Source organism: Nanorana parkeri, unplaced genomic scaffold (assembly GCF_000935625.1).
Source record: "Nanorana parkeri isolate BGI_ZX_2015 unplaced genomic scaffold, ASM93562v1 scaffold197, whole genome shotgun sequence".
NCBI lineage: Eukaryota > Metazoa > Chordata > Amphibia > Anura > Dicroglossidae > Nanorana > Nanorana parkeri.
Window position 1 is genome coordinate 1,414,321 of NW_017306465.1, and position 27,024 is coordinate 1,441,344.

General features: G+C 43.8%; 2 protein-coding genes across 2 annotated transcripts; one reads left to right on the forward strand and one right to left on the reverse strand.

Moving 5' to 3' along the window:
* The first annotated feature begins 12,456 nt into the window (after positions 1-12,456).
* On the forward strand, positions 12,457-21,893 carry LOC108786196 (C3a anaphylatoxin chemotactic receptor-like). Its single transcript, XM_018555441.1, has 3 exons — positions 12,457-12,498; positions 12,600-13,643; positions 21,834-21,893. The coding sequence occupies exons 1-3, from the start codon at positions 12,457-12,459 to the stop codon at positions 21,891-21,893; spliced, it is 1,146 nt and encodes a 381-aa protein (XP_018410943.1).
* A 71-nt stretch (positions 21,894-21,964) lies between these two features.
* Positions 21,965-23,071, reverse strand: LOC108786197 (chemokine-like receptor 1). Its single transcript, XM_018555442.1, has one exon. It carries the CDS (start codon positions 23,069-23,071, stop codon positions 21,965-21,967), a length of 1,107 nt encoding a protein of 368 aa, XP_018410944.1.
* Between the last annotated feature and the right edge of the window lie 3,953 nt (positions 23,072-27,024).

The following is a 27,024-nucleotide window of genomic DNA, read 5'->3' on the forward strand; positions in this document are numbered from 1 at the left end:
GCGGCGCTCCGAGCGGGGTCATCTGGCAGTCTCCGGCCACCTAAATTAGGGCCCGGAGACTGCCAGATGACCCCGCTCGGAGTGCCGCCCACCGGAGCAGCAGTGACGCGACGCTCGGCGAGGTAAGTAAGAAGAAACCTGACGCTGACTCGAGTATAAGCCGAGGGGGCACTTTTCAGCAAAAAAAATGGGCTGAAAATCTCGGCTTATACTCGAGTATATACGGTAATTATAAAATATACAAAATGGCACAATATGGAAAGTAATACCTCATCAAAATGGCAAGTGGGTGGAGATGGGAACCCAGGAGCTAAGATAGCACTGAAAAAAACGCTTAAAAATATAAGAAAATGTTGACCCGTTAGGCTTGATGCCATGCTCCTAAAGATGAAGAAAGTATCTCATTTACTATGCTCTTTCTAAGATCATTTGTTTACCACATGTGAATGTGGTATGCAGGGTTTAATTTTGTAGGAAAGTAGGGCTGTTAAAGCAGAATAGATCGGTATAACAAATTGAAGCTGTTATAGCAGCAAATAGTGGGCCAACTCAATATTGAACCCTACGGACTAAGACTGGGATGCCACAAAAGTTAATGTGCGTGTAAAGGCAGGCGTCCCATTACTTTTGGTAATATAGTGTATTTTAAAGTGTTGATGACTTTTACTGGCTGGAAAACTGTAACATATAAAATTGCCCTTGTGTAATATTATACTGACTGTGACAGAAAAGAGATAAGACAAGTAACAATTACATTTAACTGTACAGCGTTCTTGTTGCGACATAAATAAATAACGCCATATCTGTGATAAGGAAAGCGGAAGTTAATAAGACATCCCTCTGTATTGGAGTGAATTGTTGATTGTGTTGCATGTGCAATTATTGTGTCACGATATTGTGGTACGATTCTGTGACAAGATTTGTCTTTAAAAGAGAACTATGGGGTAAGTGTTTTCCCTATAGTTCTCTTAAGGGTCACGGGAGGACATATACTAGCATCCTCCCGTTACCCAAAGCTCAGTATATCGTGAGCTGCAGCTCGCGGTATACTGAGACCGCTGCAGCCGGGACAGATCCCAACATTACTGTCGAGATCCACCCAGCTGCGTGAGTGACAGCTGGCTCTGCCTATCTAGAGACAGAGCCTGCTGTACTGGCCCCCTCCTCCAAACGTTCCTCCAGTCAGCGCTGGAGGATCGGAGCGGGGGAGAATCCCTGCAGGGAGCAGTGACTGACAGTCACGGCTCTCTGCAGGGAGATGATCGAGAAGTGAGCGAGCGACGGTATGTGTTCGCTCACTTCCTGATCTATTGAGCGGACGTGTGACAGTTTCATTGTCACATGTCGGCTCGAGCTATGAGGATGAGTGTTAATCACTCACCTCATAGTTCTCCTTTAAAGAGAAACTTCACTCCCCATCCTTAAAAAATACAGTTCATGTGCCCTTTCCTTCTTGCCTTTTTTATGTTGCATAAATATACTTACAAGCCCAGTGGATCCAGCGTTGTCCTCTTCTCTTGCACTGCTCTCCTTCTATAGGTCCCATCCCACGCCGCCATCTTGTATGTCATCAGGGGGCCATCTGCAAGAACCCAGAAGAGACGGCCGGCGCCCCAATGATATGCCGAGGTGCATGCCCATAAATGACTCCGAAGACTCTAAGGCCCCCTGGTATGCATGACGTGGATGCCCTAGGAGGCTTTGGGCAGCAGGGCTGTAGCTACCATGGGGCGAGTGAGGCACTTGCCTCAGGCGCAGCTGGGAGGGGGCTCAGCCAGGGCTAGCCTGGCTCCACCCCCTCACCCCTGTTGCCATGGCGAGCACAGGGCGCCATTGGCAACAGGATTGCCAGGCGGCCAACACAGCTGCGGCTCGACAGGGAGAAGAGGGGCGGCACAGGCTCCAGCTTCTCCTTGGATCCCCACTGCTCTTCCCCACCTGTATGGGCAGAGGACTCTGTGTCCTCAGCCTCTTTTTCTATTTCAAAAGGGAAATGTCAGGGATCTGTTTAGACCCCCAATATTTCCCCCAAAGCCCCCCAACAGCAAAAAATAACCGTCCCACTTACATATTATTAGACATGTGCAAAGACTATAAATTTGTTTCGGACGAAATGAACGGAAACTAAAGAGCTTTTCATTAGTTTCGTCAAACGAAACACATTTTTATGCTCTTTTGGATTTGGCCACCAGCGCATTCTGCCCATGCTCACCGCCATCCTGGAGGCGGGCGCATGACGTCACATACCGTACACAGAGTGGTGTATTCTGGTTTGGGGCTGCCCTAGGCAAGGCAAAATTCGGGCGCCCACCCCACTAAATTTAGCCCACCCCTTCCTGTTTAATACTTTTTGTGTAACCTGCAAGCCGCTGGATACAGTGCACACGCTGTATCTAGCTTTTGACATGTTCTGCTATTAGCATAGCAGGAAAGCTGTGGTCTCAGGGGGGCTGTGCAGGATCTGTGGTGAGCTCTGCGAGGTCTATGGTGGGCAGAGCCCACAATAGATCTTGCACAGCCCCCTGAGACCCTGCAGAGCCCCCCACAGATCCTGCACAACCCCCCTGAGGCCCTGCAGTCTGCAGGGGGGCTGTGCAGGATCCGTAATGGGCTCTGCCCACCATAGACCCCACAGAGCCCACCACAGATCCTGCAAAGCCCTCCTGAGACCCAGCAAAGCCCCCCACAGATCCTGCAGAAACCCCCTGAGACCCGGCAGTCTGCCAGATCTCAGGGGGGCTGTGCAAGATCTGGGTGGGCTTTGCAGGCTGCAGACCCCCCTATCGATCCTGCACAGCCCCCACAGATCCTGCAGGGTTTCAGGGGTGCTGTGCAGGATATGTGGTGGGTTTTGCAGGCTGCAGTGCCTCCTACCTGGCACGGTAAGCGTCTCTTCTCTTGCCTCCTCCGTTGTAGTCTTCGGCCCCGCCTCTTCCATCTCCGCCCCTTCTCCCCTGTCTCCGCCCCCTGCCGCTACGTCTCCTCCGTCTTCACACTGCCTCTTGCAACCCACCTCTATCGCCACCCCCTGCCTCCTGCCACTCCTTCCCTCGTCTCCTCCTACTCCCCCGCCCGCAACTTGCCGCCGCCGTCCCCGTTGACATTAGGCAACCAGGCTGCCGGTTTCTGTGCAGCCTGGCTGCCTCAATGTTTTGGGAGGCGGCATTTTTGCCGCCCACCTGGAATCTGCCGCCTGAGGCAAATGCCTTGTTTGCCTTGCGGCAGATACGCCCCTGCATACACATCTGTTGGGGGGCACAATTTTCTGTTCTTGCCTCGGGCCCAAAAGGAGCTAGCTATCCCAGCAATGTGGAAGTGCTGGCTGTTTATGGAAAAAAACGATTGTGTGAAAGAAGGTGGGATGAGCTATATTAGGTAAAGTAGAATAGGAGAATCAAGACAAGAATGCCCCCCAAAAAAGTAGGTGCAAGACAGCAGTGGTGCCCGGGCGCCTCTGCTGTCTTGCACCTACTTTTTTGGGGGCATTCTTGTCTCGTCTCTCCAGTACAAATCAGGTCCCTTTTTCTGCCAAGCTCTGGATCATCCAAACTCCACCCTAATGAGCATCGAGAGCGACCATCCTGCATGGAGACAGGAATATTCCCCACACGCCTTTTTTGCATCTTAGGTTGCCTGATATCCCTAAAGGCAATCTCTCTCAACTATCTATGTGAGTATCAAACTTTTTCTTCTTTATTCATCTAAAATCTATCCATAACTTTGGAATATAAATATTGCACTTAGTCGGATCTCTCCCGGGACTTTTTGTACTCAATTTTGTTGCTCTTACTATTGGTTGGAGTTGTCTCTCTTTCAAGCTAGAAAAAGAAAGTAAAAGTTTGCTTTAAGTTCCTCTGGAACTTATTCTTCCAGAGGAACTTCCTGATTAGCCACAAAGCCAGCTCCATGTTCCCTCGCTGCACTGCCGGTTAGAAAAAAATCTTCCCATGACCGGAAATTCTGTTATCAGGGAAGGTATTGAGGCATATGGGTGAGTACGAGTACGAGTACTCGCTCATATACTCAGTATCAGTATACTCAGTATCGGTACATCCCTAGTTTTCATCAATCTCCCAGCTTCTCCAAATAGCTTCCCTGCCTGTAAAACTCGTCCACTTCACAGCAGAGATGCCCGTGATAGTTCTGTCAGAAGTGTGACAGATTTATATAAGCCTTACTGACATGTACAGTATATGAATCTGTTGCAAGTTCCGCCATTCCTCACACTACTACGCAACAGATTTCTAAAAAGTATCTACAACATTCATTATGATCTCCAGATAGGGAGTTTTCATGCACGCGACCATTTGATCCAATTTATTGTAAAGAAGAACTTCAGGTTTCTTCAAAAAATTAACCCTTGCAGTGCAGCTACCCTCCTTAAAAGAGAACTACGGCCAAACGTTTTTTGGCATTAGTTCTCTTTTGGACCACAGGAGGTAAACTGCTCATTGTGGTCTAGGGGTGAAAATAAAGAAGAAATACTGACCGATGTCCTCTCTCACCCTCTGCTCCGGCAGTGGTATGTCCTTTGGCATCCTCATGTCATGGGTCTTTGGACCGCCGGAGCCTAGGGGAAAAGAGGCTGCGGGGATCGGTCTGGCATCCAGGTGGGACTGAGGATCAGGTGAGTATTTCTTCTTTATTTTCGCCCTCTAGACAAAACGGGCACTTAACCCTTTTAGTGATAGATCCGAGCAGACACAGCAAACTACTGACTGGCTCTGAATGGTCTCATACAGTAGCTATTGCCTTAGGGTTTCCTGCACAGGGGAGGAGGCAGAGAATTTTACAGCTTGCATTTGTTTTTACATATTAACTTGTATCCGCAGGCTAGATACAAAAACATCCATTTCACACAGCAATTGTAATAGCTGAGAAACCACAGTGAAATACCATCATTATAACCATGCCAAGGCATTCCATTTCATAATACGGGAGAGATACAGAAGGCAAGCTGTAGAAACAGAATGTGATGGGAAAGGATTGGGGAGAAACATACTACGGACAAGTACTTTTGTCAAGGAAAGCTTCTCGCCTACATCATGAAATTGGTAAGGGCAGCACAGTGGTGTAGTGGTTAGTGCTTCTGCCTTGTAGCATTGGGGGTCCCTGGTTTGAATCCCAGCCAGGTAACTATCTGCAAGGAGTTTGTATTGTCTCCCTGTAATCCAGTTTTCTCTCCCACACTCAAAAGACATGCTGGAAGGTTGATTGGATCCTGTCTAAATTGGCCCTAGTATGTATGCATGCATGTGAGATAGGGACCTTAGATTGCTCCTTGAATGTAGGGACTGATGTAAATGTGCACTGTATCAAAGTTGTGGGCGCTAGATAAATACCAATAATAATACTCCAATAATGAAACAAGTTAATATGTAAACCATAGGTAACATTGCTCGTAGAAGTACCTGTGAGTTAATTGTTATCCATCTTTTACTCACATTTTAAGGATCAAAAATAGCACCCTCTGCAAAACATCCTTTAAAGCTAAACTCTATGGATTCAATGAATTTACGAGAACATGATAAATAATTTGTATTTCTGTCTATTCAGTCCTGGGATATACACTGATCTGCCCAATAACACAGCCCTGCATTGCTACAGTTGACACTGCCAGCCGCTACAAAGAGTTAGTTGGGGGGCCCTAAAGTTTTGCTATGGGGCCCCATGATTTGTAGTTACGCCACTGGAAGGGAATATTTAGGAAAGTCACCAATGTGGCAATTTACATTTTCCAATAACAAGTGTGGAAACATGGGATACAACCCCCCCCCCCCCCCCAAAAAAAAAAAAGAACAAAAAATGTTCAAAAAAAAAAAAACCCCCCCCCCCCCCCCAAAAAAAAAACTGCAGCTACAAGGTTTGAAAAATGTCTTACATCATCCTGGCTATGCAGTGTGGCAGGAGTGTGTGAACAACAACACTGGCTGACAAGACTTACAAATATTTTAGCAGATAAAATGGTCCATGTGTGTATTTTAACTGTTTATTAAACTGCTTCTCTGCAGTTCTACTTGAAAGAATCATCTGTGTTTACATAATTGCACTGGAAGTTCAACATGCAGAAATAGTTCTAGTGTTCCGAGTCTTGCTCCGGCACGGTGCTCTCTTCCTGCACCCATTGTCGATTCCCATATAAGGTAGATCTAATTTGAAATCCAAACACTTGCTCTCCCTGGCCTTCGAGGCAGCTCTGCGGCTTCAGTCAACATACAGGTAGTTGGAATTCTTTATGTAAGTATGTATTCCTCTTTTTATGGGACGTGTGAGACGTGTAGTGCTGGTATCATACATGTGACTGTAATGACAATGCTTTTGATGTAACATATTGTTAGGCGGTAGCTGAAACAACAATTTCCCCGCTCAATAATCATTCTAAATACAATTAACAAGGGAAGGTGCCATTGTGATACTCTTCAGTGGATTCGCCCAGCTTAGCTCAGACCTCTTTTTAGTTGCAATAGATTTTTCTTGAAACGTTTTCATTTTTAACATACAAAAAAGAGGGAAATATAATTAATAGCAATCTGCTTAAGTGAGTAGGATTACAGTGTTCCCAACGGTGACATTTTTTGGGGAGAGCTTATTCATATGAAAATAGCTCCACCCATTCATATGTAAATATTACAGTTGAGACTATTTTCAGTGGGGGGGCCAGTAGCCCCTATCTTAATTTTCATTGCCCCTGTCTGCCTGACATCTTGTGTCCGAGTTTCTGCTGCCATGAAACACGGACACAGCATTCACAACCCGGACTGTCCGGGTGAATCCTGGACAGGTGGCAACACTACTGTCAGGTACCTTGGTATGAGCCTGAATTGACGAAAAAGGCCTCCCCTTGCAGTACCCCTGGAGATGGAACAGAAGGTCTGCAGACTGAGAGAGGCATGAGTGCCTAAAGCTGATGCTATAGACGGCAGGGTAGATAGTGCAGAGATCTGGACGCTGGATGTGGTAGAAGAAGCCCAACATCAGGTGAGGATGCCAGCAGCGAGTGGGTAGCACCAGGATAGGCAGAAGAAGCAGAATCAGAGACAGACTGGGTCGGTAAATTGCAGGCAGGTGAAGTACAAAGTCAAGAAGCAGGGCGATGTCAGGAGGCAGGCCGGGTTCAGCAACGTGTGAGCAAAGCAGTACCAAATCGGAATCCAGAAGAATGGTCAGTGGGTAAGCCGGGATCAGAAGGCAGGCAGCAGACAGCAGGTTTAGGAAACAAGCTGGGTCAAACATGGATTCAGGAGCAGAATCAGACAATAGCATGGAACAGCTGAAGATCTCTCAGCAAAGTGCAAGCATCCTTAAATAGCCCATTTGGCGCCACTGGCAGGAATGTGCGTGTGCACGTCAGCGCGTGTGCGCTGTGACTTGTGGATGCACGCATTGCTACGTGTATATGCATATGTGTGTGCAATATTGGTACCATAACGCTTTCTTCACACATGTTTATGCGCAATGGCTCGTGCATCAATACGTGCAGAAGTTGCACTATGGACACAGAACTGAACTTCCCTGACACTCCCCAAAAAACCCAAGGGTTAGCCCTCAAAGCACCATGGGGCCACTATCAAAGGAGTCACAAAAAAAATGCTGCAGTCCATGGATCCCAGGTAGCCGAAAACTTAGGCAAGGTATTGTTCTGCATAGCAGATAACTTTAAAAAAACCCAGAAAATGTGACATAATATTAAAAAATATTCTGATGGAAAGAGAAGGGGTCTTCCAAGATCTCACGATCACCTTCTTTGCCCCTGTAGAAATGTACAACAGCAGTTTAAACTGTCGATTGAGCAAAATAGATGACAAACGCACTCATCAATTCGTCACCAGCTTTACAGCAAGGTGCACACTGAATGGGCTCTAAACAGTAAAACAGCAAAAAGTTTTCCTGGCACACTCACAAGCTAGCAAGTAAAAAAACTTGTCTCATACCAAGGTTAAAAACAGGGGTTTGGATACACGTCTTCTGCAGAAAATGTGATACCCGCACAGCCGCGCCAAGGCACCTCTTATAGTGCGGTCCTAACTCTAAACTATCAGAGTCTCCATCTTGGAGCACATGGGGCAGAAGATGAAATTGGGTTGCGTGAAAGAGACATCCAAACTGCTTGCATTTCTATTTAAGGGTAGACTGTATGGACAGCTGACAACTGGCCCAGGTGAGGTACCCATCTACTGCTGGAGGTTGCCATTGACAAAACCCTGTAAGCATTGCAAATTCTACAATGTGCTCTGTTCTAGAACAGCCTTCCCTGCAGGAATCAGACAAAGGTTGTCTCCACTGATGGATGAGAGCCTCAGCTATGATTGACAACAAGCATCCTCACAGTTTCCCTGTAAAGTGTCCAACCTTGCAGAGGAAAAACAATTGCATCCTGATCAGATACATGCATTAAAAAGTTATCAAACTTTATTGTATTGACCTTCTGCCATTTGCAGTCGAACTTGTTCATAGATTCCTTTCACTTCCAGTGTGCTAAATCTGATGGCCTTCCTGCTATAGTTACACAATGAGCAGTGGCATAACAATAGCCATAGCAGGCCATGCTCCTGCTATGGGGTCTGGGGGTGGAAGAGGGTCCATTAGGGTTGCAGAAGTTGCTGTTGACACTAACATTTCCAATCAAGAAGAGCTGACATTAGGTGTACAGGCAGCTCTCCTGCTTCCTGATTTTAATATTATTGACAATAGGGAGGTTTCCGGGGGGCCCCATCCACATTTTGCTATGGGGCCGCATGTTCTGTGGTTACACCACTGATAATTAGGTCAAATTTCATATTAAAAGCATTTTGCATGAGCCCAGCACATAACTATTTGAGGGCTCTGTATAAAATGCAGATGCACATCACTAATATAAATGCATTGATCAGTTTCAATAACTAATAACAGCCTATCAACTCAAAGTCTTTTTTTGAGTGCAGCATAAGGAAGCCCAATTAAATTATAAGACAATGTCCCATTCTAGTGAATAGTAACCAATGCAAAAACAGTTTTTGAAGACAACATACTGCATAACTGAATACATAATTTACTGTTTCACTACATAACAGAAAATGTATAGTCTATACAGCCGAGAGCCCATTATATACACAAGCCAACACTGGATTCCAGTTGGTAAAAGGAGAGCATTTTACAATAATTATTATATCATTAATAATTTATGCCTCAAAATGTTTATCAATACATTTTAACAGTGGCTACAAATAAGATTTTATCCCAGATATCCTTAAAACGCCTACGAAAAGAAAGCAAAGTTCCATTAATTCAGTGAGTCGTCTCGTGAACTGAGGTAAGTCACATCAATAACACCTTAGTGAGCTTCCAGGTCTGGTTGTCAATCTCTGCAAAACAAGGTAAGAGATTTCCCCTTTTACAAAGTTGAATTGGGAATTTCATACTAGAAGTCGGTCTTCACTTGAATTAGTCGGATTCATAGAAACATTAAGGAGTCAGGCAGAAAATTTCCATTTGGTCCATCAATTCAAGCTAAAGTCAAAATTCAAGCCTCACTATCACCTCCCAGCTTGACAAAAGTCAACTGTTGTCGGGCCAGATGATGTCAGCAGCCAGATGTAACATTGCCAACTGAACAGTGACTTCAGCAATCATTTGCAGTCACCGTTCGGGTATTCCGACAGCAGCTGTCAACAGACGATAGCCCCGGCAGGGGAGATTCGTTCATCCTCGCTGTTTAGCTTGGATGAAGGAACCTGTTAGATTTCTTTTGTTCAGCCTGAAATAAATCAACAAGCGTATGTCTGGCTTAGGGCTATGAAGGGTCAGACGGGCACTGAGAATTCTGTTTTCCTATTGCTGTTGTCTGAAGTAAAAGCTGGCAACAACATCTACCATGGCAATTACACAGAACATTGTTTTTTTTATAAAATGCAATTACACAAATAATTTATGAATTGCCATAAAGTGTATTTTCAAAACATCAAAAAGAAAGAAAACACACCAAATTACGGTAATCTCAATAAAAACCTGAAGAATACCCATCCTCAATTCCAGGGCGCCCTTACTGAATATTGTATGCCACATACTGTATATTAAGGTGACCAGATTTTTAAAATGAAATCCAAGGATATTTTTTTTTATTGGCAAATGGTAAAAAAAACTATTTTATTAGCATATTTTCCTCAAATTATATATGCAGTGTATTTGGTAGGGATGCACCAATAACGATAATAGGTGCCGATACCAGGTATTTGGGCGAGTACTCATACTCGCCCAAATGCTCTGATACCTTCCCTGATACCGGACTTCCAGTCAGAGGAAGTGCCGTAGGGGAACATGGAGCCAGCTTCCCGTGTGATCAGGAAACTGGGCGGCGAGTAATTTGTCCGGGGAAGTTCTCGTCATTCCGGGGACTGTCCCCGGAAATCGGGGACGAATGGTCACCCTACTGTATATCCAATACAGGGATTCCAACCTGAAATAAGTCATTTCAGGGAGGTGCCCTTCTCATTTCAGGGAGGTGCCCTCTGTCAACTCCTCTCTTCCTCTAGGGGGAAGGGGGGGGGGGGTGCAACAACAAGGAAGAAATGATGGCAGAAATGATGGCAGATAGCAATGAAGCTAATGCTTCCTTTGCTATCTGCTGTTTTTTTTTAGTGTTCTGACAGCTGCTGCTTTCAGAAAAAAAAAAGCGGCATAGGAACTAATAGCTAGATTGCTATTGGCTATTTCAATTTTCAATAGCCAATAGCGAGCTGGCTATTGCACCTGCCCTCTGCTGCTGTCAGTCAGCAGAGGTGGACCTGATGGAGAACTTCAGGTCCACCTCTGCTGATTGACAGCAGCAGTGGGCGGGTGCAATAGCTAATCTGCTATTGGCTATTGCAAATTGAATTAGCCAATAGCAATCTAGCTATTCGTTCCTATGCCTTTTTTTTTTATGACTGAAGAGGGCCGGGGGCCCCCGATGTCAGAAAAAAAAGACGGCAGGGAAAGGTTTACTCTGCTAGATCGAACAGAGTAAACCTTTCTGGGAGAAAATGTTTCTCTCCCGGGTGCCCGGGAGCCGCTATCTAATAACGGGAGACTCCCGAAACATCCGGGAGAGTTGAGGTGTTTGCGAATAGGCGGCTCCTATAACACTCTGAGCAAATTCAATAAGGTAAACACCAAGGATATAAGACATGGAGACACACAAAGGTAGCAACAGGATAAAAACCATTACATTATACTGTATATAAAATGAGGGTGATTTATCAAAACTGGAGCATAGAATCTGAAGCAGTTGCCCATGGCAACCAATCAGGTTCTCTCTTCCATTTTCAAAGCTCAACTGAACAAACTGAAGGGAAAAGCTGATTGCTTGTTCAATGTTCCATGTGATTCTGTTTATAAGGGGAATCTGAACAGTGAGTACTAGACACTTGTTAATAACTATAGAGGACATTTATCACTATGGGGGACACTTACACAGGGGTTGCAAATACAGAAACAAAATGTTGCATAGACTTTAGAGCAAGGGTGGGCAAACTCCGGCCCTCCAGCTGTTGTAGAACTACAAATCCCACAAGGCATTGCAAGATTTTCACAGCCAAGGGCATTACTCCCAGAGACAGATGCCTCGTGGGATTTGTAGTTTCAATACAGCTGGAGGGCCAAGGTTTGCCCACCCCTGCTTTAGAATCTATAGAGGTTCTGCGTCAATAATTTACTTCATAAATGATTCCTTCACTTCTTGTCCTGCTGACAATGTTTTACCAGACAGGAAGAGAGGGGAACTCTCCAAAAGCAGCACAGACAGAAATGCAAATGCTTTATTTTAGTAGAACAGGTGAAAGATAAAAACACAGTCAGATTTCTATTTCTGTTTGTGCTCTTGTATCAGAGTTTCCCTCACTTCCTGTCTGGTTAAGCTGTTGTCACCAGAACAGATCTGGGCGGATCACTTGTACAAGCAGCCCGAAACGATTTCAAAATATAAAGCACCGACACTATGTATCGGGGCATTTTCACGAGTACAAGTACTAGTGAAAATGTCCTGTATCACCAGCGATACCGATACCAGTATCGGTATCGATACTGCTCTCGATACTGTCTCTCTGCTGCAATGATCTCAGATAGTGGCAACCAATCAAGTCTATTTACAGTCTTAACTCTATCTGTCAGCACAAGTCCGGATTGTGGTGATTATCCCCTTGCAGAGAGGAGTGCTCCAGCAATATAGCAATTGTGCCTAGGCAAATCAATGGTCGGCGCGGCCACTGTTTGAATGTAACTGGTTTCATGAAAAAAGAGCCTCTGACTGGCCTTGGACACAGACAGTCTGTATCCATCCAGGGATGGCAGTTCTGACAGCACACAAACTGGCCACAATTTATCGGCCAGTATTTATATGGTCAAAGCGTGGCCAAAGTGCGTGTTTAGCTGCATCTCACCACGGCAATCCAGCCACCCGTGTGAATGTATCCTAATCCATTTTTATCATATGCTGAGGTTGCAATGCCCAGGTTGCAATGCCCAATTGTATTGCTTGGTTGGAGTGTACGTAGAATGGCCCACAATGCTATTGGTGCTACAGCTGCAACATATAAATCCAAATGATCTTCTAGAATTTCATAACTGTTTGTCTTTTTGTCTTTCAGGTTCTAGCAATGGCTGAGCTGACTGAAGAGCTCTGTAAACTAATCTGGGATATCATCAATAATCCCGAGTTTGAAGCCCTCAATCCCAGCACAGACAACCCAACTGCTATCCAGTATGTCAGCTACCTGCTGTCTATACTCACCTGTCTGGCCGGATTAGTGGGCAATGCCATTGTAATTGCCGTTACCGCGTTCCTAATGGAGAATTCCAAATCGAAAATATGGTTCCTGAACTTGGCGGTTGCTGATTTCACTTTCATCCTCTTCTTGACATTCAACACGGCTTCAGTGATACAGGCGCACTGGCCTTATGGATTGTTTATGTGTAAATGCTATCATTTCTTTACCTTTGTGAACATGTACGCCAGCATTTACATCCTCATTGCGCTCAACATTGACCGTGCTTTGAGCATCGCCAAACCAATATGGCACATGAAGTTCCTTTCCAAGAAGATCTGTTACTCCGTCTGCGCTCTGATTTGGATAATTGCGACACTGTCTAGCATTCCCGCATTCGTTTACAGTAATGAATATGATCACGACCATAACATACAATGCACGCTCTTCTCCAATGACGTTGGCCATTTTTCTTATATCAGTAGTGCCCTCAACAGCACTGAAGTAGAAGAGATTAGGAATATTGAACGAGAACAATGCCAGGGAGATATGGAAGATGAAAACATTCATCACACATGGAATAACATGTTTTCCTCAACGACTAATCTTCTAATTTCACTGCTTGTGATTGGCTATTTTATCCCTCTCTGCATTATCCTGATTACCAATCTAGTCATTGCTATAAAGGTAAAAAATTCTCAATCGGGACCATCATCCAGACTGTACAGAGTGGTCATCGCAGCAATCATGGCATTCTTCTGCTCGAGGACACCACTGGTCTTAGGGCAGATCATTTTCCTGGCTTCGGCTTACACTTTGCAGTTCACGCTGATGTACAGAGTCATTGTGTTTTTGCCGCTTCTCTCCAGCATAGCCGCTATCAACAGCTGCCTAAATCCCATTATCTATGTGCTGATTGGGAAACAAGTAAGAAACCTCATTTGTAGCACACTGAGAAAATTGTGACGGAGTGGTGGCTGGTTTATGGTGGGAAGCAAACAAGAAGATTTTGCTTTGGTTCTTAAACTGCTTCTACTATATTTTATATACACATGGTCTGGCCAGTTTCATGCTGCATGAGTTATTTACTTAAAATGACACTAACTCAGGAGTTAAATCTTAAAAATACATTCAAGTACCTTAACTATTATCAAAAATGTATCTTATCTTTGTGTATCACTCGGCTGGAGATCCTCAAGTCTCTGAATTGGTGCTGACACTGTCCTTCCTTCTGGAGGGTGGCTACCTTTGTTTCCCATGGCCCCTGTGTGTGTTGTAAAGTAGCCACCTCTCCAAGCTCCCGTGATGGACTACAATCTCATGTTTAGTTTACTAGTTTGTATTGAGATTGTAGACCGTCATGGGAGTGACTACTTTACAACACACACAGGGACTATGTTCAGCTGATCGAGGGATTCAGGGAGGAATGTATACCCTGCTTTAGACAGCTGTCCCTGTAACAGGTGTCCCCATTGAAAGACTTCCCCATACCTCTCGATCTGATGACAACTTTTGGAATTCCCCAGATATCAATAAAAATTGGACAGAGGGTCTAACCTTTACACACTCAAAAACTATAAAAAACAACAACTTTTGCTTAGAGATACACTTTAAACTGTTCAATTCAGTTGACCCATATCTGTCCATATTCAAGGGGTTGGGGTTAGGTATTGGGGTCTCTGATATTTGGATGACATTATATGCTAATATGCTAAGAAGAATTATGATAATTCACACCTGGCTACTTTTTATTGTATTGCAATAATTCTATGTGTTTCCCCTTGCCCCCTGTGTGGGGTATAACGCTTTAATAGCCTTGTATTCTCATGTTTGCATTCAATACATTTGTAAAATTGTGTTGACATGAAAATGCTCACATACATAGAATGAGTAATTAATATGTTACAGTATTAATAAAGACATACAGAAGATAGATTTTGCTATAGTAGTGAGTAGCTGTAACAATTACGTTTTTGACGTATCCACTTTCTACTTATTGCATCTTATGTAAAGTGTAAGAGATTGCCCTGCTGAACTATAGCAACCTGGGTATTACTGTAAATCCAATAGTTTGGATTTTTTGTTCATAGTATCATTGCCTGCACTATTCTTGATTTTGTGTGTGTGATATTCAGGGATCGTCACTTTGATGGCCCTCTTTATGATCTTCTCTACTATTTAGCTGTCATAAGAGTGTGGATCATTTATTTAGGGATCTTGTCATTTTAGAGGGATTCACATTTAAAAGCGCCTGGCTCTCATGGTATGTCCTACTAGGACGAAGTCCTCTGGTGACAAAGTACGCAGGGTGTCACACGCATTCCAGAAGCTGCGTAAGAAAAGCTGTGACAGGCTGGGTCAGTAAGGATTACTTGCAGCCAGTCAAAGGGGTTGATTTACTAATCTTTTAAACACACCACGAACATGTATACACCTCTGCAGTGTGTTCCCTCTCAGCATGATCTATGGGAGGAATCGAAACACCTTTGTAATGTGTACACACCCAGCAGGTGTGTTGTGCAAAGCCCTGCAATGAATTGCAAGGTAATGTGGTGTAAATTAGCTCTATGTTATGTTGCTTGCGTTGATGAATGCAGGAATGTAAATGCATGAGCTAACCATTTTTGTCTAAACTGTGAAGCAGCATTATATATGCATCATGTGCATGATTTTTCCATATATGGCATTAGTGGAAATATGCTTTTAGAGACTTTTTGGTTGATAAATACGTTTTGCTGTGTGAAAATCACACACACCTGGTGTGTGTGTGTGTTTAGGTTAGTAAATCACCCCCAAAGCCTCAGTAGAGAGGGAGGTACTCTGCTCATATGTTTGTCAGTGTGATGGTATTCTTTTAATAAAGCTTTGGTGCTTTAATCTCTTGGTTCTCAACTGGTGGGTCGTGACCCAAAAGTGGACCGCGACCACGTGTTCAGTGGGTCGCCGCATGCCTTCCACTTTTCTAGGTGAGAGGCTCATCGGCCTCCCCCTAGCACAGCACTGTCAGTTCACATAATAAGCAGCCATTCAAAATATGCTGCCTGGTGCCAAGTGTCAGGATGGGATGGGATGGGGCTATGGCCGCAGGGGAGCTCCATTCATATGTGCATTGCTTACAGCTCCCTCACGTGTCCTGTAGAGGTGCCTGAACCGCCGTCATGTCACATTCTGGCTCCCGGCATCTTTACAGGGTGCACAAGGGAGCTGTACCAGCAATGCACATATGGATGGAGCTCCATCACAGCACAGCAGCCCACACTGGACCCCAGGCTGAGGATCCACTCCAGTTCTCGTAAGGTAGGGAGAATGGTTGGACCTTAAAAAAAAGTAATATTTTTTGGAGTGTGTGTGAGATTGTGTCTATGATTGTCTTTGTTTGTCAGTGCTTTTTGAGGGCGTTAACTGCACAGTCCCATCCGATTAACACACTGTACCACGCAAAATCGCACCTACTGTCAATTCTGGTGTGGGAGGTGTGTTACATTGCAATTCATTTGAAGGGGCACCCCAAACGCACCTCCCACCCACAGTTCAATTGCCTGCACTGCAAAGTGCTGTACCGCAAAGCTGTGCGACCTGGGTCATGACTTAATGACCAAGGACAAATGTGGGTACTGAGGTTACACAGGTTGAGAACAACTGCTTTACACGGTATTACACAATATGCCATGGCTAGGTAACCCTGGCACTCCAGCTGTGACGAAACTACAAGTCTCATGAAGCATTGCAAGACTCTGGCAGCTAGAGGCATGACCACACCTAATTGCTGCTAAAGTTCCCGAGAGACATTGATCAGGGCAATGGGTACCCCATCTTTATGAGGTCCATCATATTGCTGCATGTATGTCCAGCTACAGAGCTATGCTGGTAGGATTTTATGCTTCCATAAAGGCTACTTAAGTCAGATGGGTTAAAAGGGAAACACACGTGAGGGTGAGCATGGTGAATTTAACCCCGCTGGAGAAGGTGATGGTAATTGTCCAGTACAGGGTCAAAGAGAGGTAGTCACTCCTTGTAGTAGGACTCTAAAGTCCATGTCCCTATTCTGAAGGAAACCTGTGCTGAAGGAAATATAGAGGCTACCATTGCTAGTATTTAAAAATACTAGCTCCTTGCTTGTCTCTGAACGTACAGTAATTTCTAAACAAGCACGCAGATAGTAAAATCAGAGGAAGATTAGTACCCCAAATTTCGTACATGAATCTAAATATCGCAGGTAGGATCATTCACACATCTGTTGGAGCTGCTAACATAAACAAATCAAAGCAATACCCTACACCGGAATGCTGCAATCCTGATCACTTTCATGCTAAGGAACAGTAATTTCTTTAATTTTTGTGGAAAGCACGGTGCCTTACTGTGAAACACGTCAGAATGTTCCTGCCGGCTATTTAATAAAGTGATCAACGTTGCTGTAATCTGCTGTGTGATATTTCTTTGAAAGCCCGATCTGCACACTTGATCTACCGTATTTACCGGCATATAAGACGACTCGGCGTATAAGACGACCCCCCACTTTTTGTGTTAAAATGTAGGTTTTGGGCTATACTCGTCGTATAAGACGAGTATAGCCCAAAATAATGTTTAAATGCACCCACTAACATCCATGGCGGTATTCCCGAGTGTGGCTCGGGGTTAATTTTCAGTACCATAAGCGGTAACCCCGAGCCACAAGGAAACACACGTGAGGGTGAGCATGGTGAATTTAACCCCGCTGGAGAAGGTGATGGTAATTGTCCAGTACAGGGTCAAAGAGAGGTAGTCACTCCTTGTAGTAGGACTCTAAAGTCCATGTCCCTATTCTGAAGGAAACCTGTGCTGAAGGAAATATAGAGGCTACCATTGCTAGTATTTAAAAATACTAGCTCCTTGCTTGTCTCTGAACGTACAGTAATTTCTAAACAAGCACGCAGATAGTAAAATCAGAGGAAGATTAGTACCCCAAATTTCGTACATGAATCTAAATATCGCAGGTAGGATCATTCACACATCTGTTGGAGCTGCTAACATAAACAAATCAAAGCAATACCCTACACCGGAATGCTGCAATCCTGATCACTTTCATGCTAAGGAACAGTAATTTCTTTAATTTTTGTGGAAAGCACGGTGCCTTACTGTGAAACACGTCAGAATGTTCCTGCCGGCTATTTAATAAAGTGATCAACGTTGCTGTAATCTGCTGTGTGATATTTCTTTGAAAGCCCGATCTGCACACTTGATCTACCGTATTTACCGGCATATAAGACGACTCGGCGTATAAGACGACCCCCCACTTTTTGTGTTAAAATGTAGGTTTTGGGCTATACTCGTCGTATAAGACGAGTATAGCCCAAAATAATGTTTAAATGCACCCACTAACATCCATGGCGGTATTCCCGAGTGTGGCTCGGGGTTAATTTTCAGTACCATAAGCGGTAACCCCGAGCCACAATCGGGATTACAGTCTCTTACCTTGTCCTCGATCCCCGCTGTGTCCTCCGTCTTCCGCTGAGTCAATCACGACACGCTTTGTATTAATAAATACAGGCTTTGTATTCATTAATACAAAGCCTGCCGTGATTGGCTCAGCGCGGTATACTCTATGTAGCCAAAGCTACATAGAGTATACCATATCCTTCTGTATGTAACCGGCGTATAAGACGACCCCCGATTTTTGGGGGATGTTTTAAGGTTTCAAAACCTGTCTTATATGCCGGCAAATACAGTACATTAGTGACTCAGAAAGTATTGAAGTCTTCGGATCAACATAATAGCCAGGCAATAAGTATTTTCAAAAGGTAGGTAGTTTGCTTGTTTTCTCATTACAGGATATCTTATGAAGTTATGAAAAGAAAGACACCCTCAACAGCTCTATGTACAAGAGGATTTAATATGGGAGTAAGTAAAGGATTGACTTTTAGATATTTTTCTAAATACTTGTAAAATAAATGATCTTTCAGTTCTGACGGTTGATGATGAAAGCAGCATGGAGTTAGGGCGTAGTAAAGGAGTTGTAAAGTTCCAGCATATATCCTGTTATAACATCGGCATTGTAATAGGAATACATGGTAGAGTTGGTTTTCATAATGCACTGAAAGCTTTCATGAAAAATTCCCTTTTATGTAGTGAGTGCTGCCTTCCGTCTGCCCATCGCTTTTGACAACTTCCTGTATTCCTGGTGTGCTTTCTGTCTCTTTCTCTCCCTGCTGATTGATGTGATGCAATCTCGATTTCTCAAGTCTACATATCCCATCATGCATTTCTTCCAAGATGCAATGATGATGATGTTACATTGTTAAGAGTGATGATGGTTGACTGTCTTTGACTCCATAATAGGTTATTGAAGCCACCCTGTTACTTCTCTAAGTGACAACACAGGAAACTGCTGCCTGTAAGAGGAGAAACTGAATACTTACTTCTCCAGCAGGCTGCAAATGAAATCTTCACTATCATCTTTGCATGAGCTTTGGGTGCCACTGGTATCCAACACTTCTGGCAGACAGAGTATCCCCCATTGGGTGACATGGTTCCTCACACTGTAGTGACATAGCAGCTGGGATGAGAAACCATGGCACCCAGCAGGGGGAGACTGTTGGATAGCAGTGGCACCCAAAGCTGACGAAGACAGCGAAGGTTTCATTTGCTTCCCTCCAGAGTAGTAAGTACAGTACTCAGCTTCTTCTATTGTGGGAAGAAGTGGCTGCTATTGTGGCTGCTTTAACACAATGTTTACTGTGTTTCCTTCTAACAAACACTGGCCAGTGGCCAGCTAATTAATTAACCAGAACTCAATTACGAAATTACATTAAAGAAGTCTCCCAATATGGCAGTACATAATATATAATAAATGTATCCACTTGGATCCATCCAGCCTTTACAGTAATTGCCCAGTCCCCACTAATAATTGTCCAGAGCCATCATACAGGACACACCACACATGTTTCCTGTGACCATATGCTACCAATATTCAGAATTGAATTCATAGGGAAAAATCTGCCATCTACATTACAGCCTAGGTTAAAGCTGAACCGCAACACATAATTATACATACAGCTATTGGAATAAATACACTCTAACAATAAACTACACATACAGTATCAATACCATGTTTTAACACTTCCTGACATTTGAAATGCTCCTAAATTTAAGTGTGAACCACTTGTACCAAAGACTCTGTGTTTCTGAAGATGGATTTCAGGCAGATACAAAAGATTCAAATAAATTCAGTTATGAATCCAATAATACATCAATACATTTATTTTTAATGCAACTAGTGTATGTAACTGAATTCTTGGTTTGAATGTTTTGCATTCCCTATACAGGGAAGGACAGCACTGAGAGCCAATCAGGTGAGCTGCATGCAAATATGCTAAAAAATAAACAAGCTGCCAGAGGAAGAGAGCAGAGAGAGCAGAGTGATGACCTTCATCAGGTCATCAGTTTCTCACTGCTATTTTACTGTCCAATCAACAGGTTGGTGGCAAGATGGTGTCAGTATGGTATGCCTTCATTGTAACAGAGTGGGATTATCTGCTTGACCATGTTGTGTAGCAGGGCTGTGAAAATCTCAGATATAGATGGGCATGAATAGAAATCTGCTTCCATATATGCATTCCATCTTTGTAAGTAGCTGTTTGCCTGATATTCAGCTTTAAAATGTAATTTTAGAAGGCGGATATAAAATACTCAGTTTATCTAGGTGTGTATTCTTAAAAAAATTATGGATATATTCTAAATAGTTATATGTAGTTATATATAGTTTCAGGGCCGCAGCGAGGGCAAGGCGACTGTGGGGGAGGGGGGCAGCCAAGGCTCAGCACAGCACTGAGAAGTGGGGCGCACAGCCTGCAGCTTCTCCTCTGGATCCCCGCTGCTCTCCCCCATCTGTATGAGCAGAGGCAGCGGGGATCCGAGGAGAAGTGAAGTGCTGAAGCTGGCGGGGGAAGGGGGGCAGTGAAGGGAGCTGTCACTTTAGGACGGCCGAGTGGTGCGGAGAGAGAGAGCCGCTCGCCCAGGATCTGACAGCTCTCTCTTTCCTCACCTGCTCAGCCATGCTGCTGTGATATGTAAGCCTTCTCCAAACTCTTCACCCTTTTGTGAATAACCCTGCCAGTTTTATCTCAGGGTGCATTCTTAAAACATTTTTGTATATATTTTAAATAGTTATATATATATAGTTCCTTGGTTTGTCTTTGTACTAACCTGCTTTAATCCACAGCACATCAGCATTCTGACTGAGAGGAAATGGAAACACTGTAAGCCAACAAGGCGTTACTGCATTACAGAGAGCGGTGGATCCAATAAATGGTGCTTTGCTGATTGGAGGACAGAGCACAGAGATAACTTCAACACTGCATGCTCCATCACTGGCAGCTCTGAGCCTGCTTGGGCTGCTGACATTACATTCAAGACATCCAGTCTCAGGGGTTCCAGATGTCTACACAAGGGTTGTTTTTTACAGGTAAACAACATGCATTCAACAAGTTAGAAGCACATACAATCGTATTGGAAGATTTTTGTAAATAAATAGTCCGGCAAGAGGGACCCTTTAACGTTGATAATCAGTAATTGAGGCAACAATCAGACACAAGACAGTAAAGAGCAATTTTATTGAGATGACTTTCACATTCAGTTAAATTAAGAAGGTATAGGCCAAAACCTCTTTTCCATTGTTTATAGTACACAAAAGTGATATTTCATTTGAAAGCTGAAATCCTCGCTAATGGTGTCCTTTGTGTATTTCTTCCATTATCCAGCATGAAACAACTGCGGCTCATTGTCTGCAGGAGTTTTCTGCAATAGGGACCAGTCACTGGTGCTCTCTCCAGGGTGACTGGTCTTGTCTCCTCCCCCTCCTATAGTTTTCTGCACACAGCCTGTAATGATTGGCGTCTAGTTGGTCCTACCTAAAGCTCTGCTCTCTGCACAGACTATGTACAGCACAATGGTAATATCACTGCTACTACTACAAGCTAATATCTGGGTTCATAAAGACATTTGGTACACACAAATGGATTTATATCATCTATGGGTATTAAGGAATACAGTATATTTGAATGAAAGTTTTTATGCCTGGAGCTTAGCCTTAAGCGAATGTGAATGGGTTAAACCAACAAAAACGTCTTATATTGTTCGCAGTCTAAGGCAATGAGATTTGTCCATTCACCTGCTGCTCATGTAACAAGAGGTCTCATCTAAACAGTGGATGACTCTACCACCTACAACTAAAATATTAACTTTAGTTAGGCTTGCCCTTTAAAAGTACACTTTTAGCTGCTTCTTATGCTTATGCTATTTAAGTAAACGGTGAGACTGGCCCTTGCATGTCGGCCAACCAGCACGTACATGATGGGGTTCAAGGAGCAGTTGGTATAGGCAATGGTACAGAGGAGCGGCATGAAAGTAATGATTTTAAACATGAAAACTATGTTCATATTTATAACAGCAGCCAAAATAATAATTTCACCTAGAATAAGCGGTGTCCATGTGACAAAGTACACTATAATGATGGTGATGACTACTTGATTGAGCCTATGTGTGTTCACAGTCTGGGAATTTCGGACCTGTATAGCTATGGTTATGTTGGAAAATGTTATAACACAGAATGGAAGAAAATAGCCAATCACTAGCAAAGGGATTATAAAACACTGTATTGAAAATATCATGTTATTCCATGTGTTGAGTGTGCTCTCATTGCTGCAGCATTCTTCTGGTGAACATTCATTGAAAAAATATTGGAACTTGTTGTGCACATCTAGGTAAGCCTTGTTCTCTGAGCTTAGAGGTTCAGTTAAATTATATGTAGGGCCAGATGCTTTCTCATCAAAGTCTTTAGCACAATATAAACTGCAATGACTGTCATCTCCAATAGTAAACTCACCACTATAAAGCAACACTGGGAGACTGGCAAATATGGTTATCACCCATATGGTTATGCAGGTCCATCGCGAAACACGTTGCGAGATAAACTCCCGATGAAACATTGGCTTCGCCACAGACAGAACCCGACTGAGATTTAAGGCGATGAGAATGAAAATGCTAGTGTACATATTGACACAGATAACAAAGAGGAATATCTTACACATGTGCTTTCCGTAGGGCCAGTGGTCCTTTAATACAGCAAAAGCATGGAGAGGCAATAAGAGGAGGGAGACAAAATCGGTGATGGCCAAGTTCAAGAACCAGATTCTGGATTTATGTTTCTTCATTACAAATATGTTGACAAAGATGACGATGGCATTGCCAATCAGTCCTATGACGCAGGTCGACAAAGCTAGCACAAAATTTATATACCTAAGAGGAGCAGAATACTTTTCTTCATAGGCAACAAGCTCCATAATTTCCCCAGTGGAATAACAGACGTTGTACAAAGACATTTTCCCTCTCGAAAGGTTGAAGCTGAAAAGGAACAAAGTGGAAAAGGATGTCACCACATTTTATACAAAATCTCATGATTACTGCTATTAAATCCAAAACCAATCAATTTATTTTTTAAATGCAATTGATGTAAAGAGATGAATCTGGCTAGCTATCACTCTCATGTAATCCCTTGCACAATAGAACTCACATTGGGAGAAAAGGGTCAGGGCTAGGAGCACGGTGGGCACGTTGATCCGTTGAGCTCCCAGGAACCAGTCAAGTCACTTGTTGCCAGAAGCTTGGCAGGATGCTGGCAAGAGCGTCTCAAATTGCTAAGAGCTGGGCAGAGAGGTGTGTGTGGCCCTTACACATCTCCTCATCCAGCTCTTAGCAACCCGGGATGTTCTGGCTAGAAAGGTGGTGGCATTCACACTGCATACATTGTAGACATGTAAGCTGTGGAAAAAGTTCGGTTTGGATATTTCGTTATTTCAGCTTTCGGATCCAAATTTTTCAGGTTCGGAAGAAATCCGAATTTTTGTTAGTTTCGGGTGAGTTTACAAATATTCGTTGCGAATACCACAGTTACCGTATACAGATATTAATACTAAAGTTGAAGCTCCTAGACCCGAATCTCATTCGGGGGTCCGAATTTCCGAATACCATTAGGGAGCTCCAGAAAGCAATACGGGTCTGGGAGCCATATTATGGCTGAGGCTTCCAGACCCGAATGGCATTCGGGAGCTCTCAAATGCTATTTGGAAATTCAGACTCCATTCGGGTCTTGGAGCATCAGTTTTAGTATTATGTATATACAGTATAAATAGTATTCTATAATACAAAAAAATATTCGTATCAGCAACATTGTGATCCATATATACATAAAACTAATCCTGAGGCACCCAGACCCGAATGGCATTCGGGAGCTCCCGAATGCAATTTGAAAATTCGGATCTCGATTGCAGTTCGGGAATATATATATATATATACAGGTGAAACTCGAATAATTAGAATATCATGCAAATGTAATTGCAGTAAGTGCTGCAAAAGGGGCCCAAACCAAGTACTGAGTACATATGCATGCTTGTACTTTTCAGAGGTCCGATATTGTTCTATGTACAATCCTTGTTTTATTGATTGCATGTAATAATCTACTTTTTTGAGGTTGTGGATTTGGGGTTCTTGGGGTTTTCATGAGTTGTAAGCCATAATCATCACAATTATGACAAATCACGGCTTGAATTATCTTGCTTTGCATGTAATGAGTCTATCTCATATATTAGTTTCACCTTTTAAGTTGCATTAGTGAAATAAATGAACTTTGCACGATATTCTAATTATTCGAGTTTCACCTGTATATATATATATATACACTGAGTGGCCAGTTTATTATGACCACCTGACGTTTGTAGGCAAATTAGCTATAATTTAAGTGCTGAAGTTGCTAGAGGGCCAGACCATTATAAATAGGGAAGCAGATTGTTTACCACGACAGTAGAAGTGATTTTTTTCTGAAGATAATGGTAAACAACGCGATTGAACAGCCTTTGAACATGGGATGATTGTTGGCGCGAGCCATGGAGCGAGTATCAGCAAAACAGCAGAATTTGTTAAATGTTCAAGAGCAGCTGTTGTTAAAGTGTTTAAAGACTGAACTGTCAGCCGAAAATCTGGGTGTGAACGTGCGAATTGTGGCCGTTAGCGACTAGTCAATGTTAGGGCAGAACGGAGAGTGGCAAGACTGGTACAAGACAACAGAAGGACAACAGTGCAGTGTCAGATTCCTCGCATCACCTTTCAACATCTCGTGGAGTCACGAGGCGGCCCAACGAAGTCATCTCATGGCCCAACGAAGTACTGATGGGGTGGTCATAATAATCTGGCCACTCAGTGTATATATATATATATACTGTATATATAGATGGCTCATATGTTGCCTTAACGGAAATTCGGATTCAGAATCATTCGGATTCATTAAACTGAAAAACACATCTGATTGGCCAGAAAAGTCACATAGTTACATAGTCACATAGTATTTGAGGTTGAATAAAGACACAGGTCCATCAAGTTCAACCTTTGTGTGTCTGTGTGTGATTGTGCATGTGTGTGTGTACACGAGTCCCTGTGTGGTCTAGTTTTTAAGAGTACCTTTACCCTTGTATGTTACGGTCTCTGAGGAAGGTATCTAAATGCTTTTTGAATGGTTCAATGCTCTCTGCTGATACCATTGCTTGTGGCAGCCAGTTACAGAATTTAACCGCTCTAACATGTCCGATTCAATTTAATTTTTGAACGAAATTCAGATGGGATCCGAAGTTCGGAAACGAAAATTCAGACGCATTTGGATGCATTGGGATTCGGAAATTTGGATGTGTCTGAATGTCCCAATTTCAGAAAATTCGTACGAATTTTGATTCGGAACTAAACGAATCGCGCATGTCTAATACATTGTGCGACAGCCTCAGGTCTGATGCATTTAGAAAGATTGGAGGCGGAATCAGATCCCTCTTCTGAGGGTTTGGCATCTACTTTCCTCCAAAGATGGATGCCGTTACTGAAACTTTATTTCACACTCTGAACAGAGCGATTTTCTGCAACCATTTCGTTACACAACATGTTATAACCTGTTAAATATGTCTGAATCTGATAGACGGGCTTGAACTGGGAGACCTACGAGGTTAGAACACTCCCTCCGGCAGGCCCGGCGCTAGCGCAAGGCAAGTCAGGCGGCCGCCTGAGGGCGCTGCAGGGTGAGGGCGGAAAAAACAGGGCATTTTGACAAGTACTTGTACTTGTAGCTGAAGGTAAGTGAAAAAACATAGCGCAAACATCGGGGCATTTTGACAAGTACAAGTATTTGTCAAAATGCCCTGTTTTTACAGGGGGGGCGCAAAAGAATCCTAGCACCGGCCCTGCCCTCCGGTGTTATTATTCCAGGGGTTTTTCCCTGTAGGTGCAGAAGTACACTGTAAGTGAAACGATTGTTTATGGTTTTGTCACTGCTGGTGCTGCTGATATCCAAGGTGGCACTAGGGTTGACGGCCATGCAAATTTTTCCTCATTGACCGGGCCAGAGCTGAAGTTAATGTATGTGGTTGCTGAGTTAAGGTTCTATGGCCTTGGTTCTCAACTGGTGGGTCGTGACCCCTTGTTCAGTAGGTCGCCACATGCCTTCCACTTTTCTAGGTAAGAGACTACTCATTCTCCCCCTAGCGCAGCACTGTCAGTTCTTGCGCCAAGCAGCCATTCAGAATATACTGCCCGGCGCAGAGTGTCTGCTTGAAGCGGCGTGGGCTGGGGGTATGGCTGCTAGGGAGCACCATACATATGCGCATTGCTTACAGCTCCCTCACGTGCCCTGCAGAGGTGTCTGGACTGGAGTGACATCACATTCTGGCTCCCGGCACCTCTACAGGGCACAGGAGGGAGCTGTACAAGCAATTCACATATGGATGGAGCTCCGTCACAGCACAGCAGCCCACACTGGTCCCCAGGCTGAGGATCAATTCCAGTTCTCGCAAGGTAGGGAGAATAGGTGGACCTTAAAAAAAATAATAAAAATTTAAATTTTTTGGGAATGTGTGTGTGAGAATGTGAATGTGTGAAATTGTGTCTGTGGTTCTGTGTGTCTGTTGGGGTTTTTGAGGGCCCGTTCACACTAGTACAGTTAATTGCACAGTCCCATGCGATTAACGAACTTTACCACGCAATCGCACATTTTGGTATGGGGATGTGTTGCATTGCCATTAATTTGAATGGCACCCCAAACGCACCTCCCACCCACAGTTCGATCGGCCGCACCGGAATGCACTGTACCGCACTGCCGTGCATTCCATTGCAGTGCGACTTGGGTCACGACTTAATGACCAAGGATAAATGTGGGTCCCTATACAGGGAAGAACAGCACTGAGAGCCAATCAGGTGAGCTGCATGCAGATATGCGGAAAATAAACAAGCTGCCAGAGGAAGA

Coding starts and splice junctions, on each gene's coding strand:
- LOC108786196 (XM_018555441.1), top strand. CDS start 12,457: ATGCCCAGGTTGCAATGCCCAATTGTATTGCTTGGTTGGAGT. Junction 12,499..12,599: donor TTGTATTGCTTGGTTGGAGT/GTACGTAGAATG, acceptor TTTGTCTTTCAG/GTTCTAGCAATGGCTGAGCT. Junction 13,644..21,833: donor ATGTGCTGATTGGGAAACAA/GTAAGAAACCTC, acceptor TATTGTTCGCAG/TCTAAGGCAATGAGATTTGT.
- LOC108786197 (XM_018555442.1), bottom strand. CDS start 23,071: ATGTCTTTGTACAACGTCTGTTATTCCACTGGGGAAATTATGGAGCTT.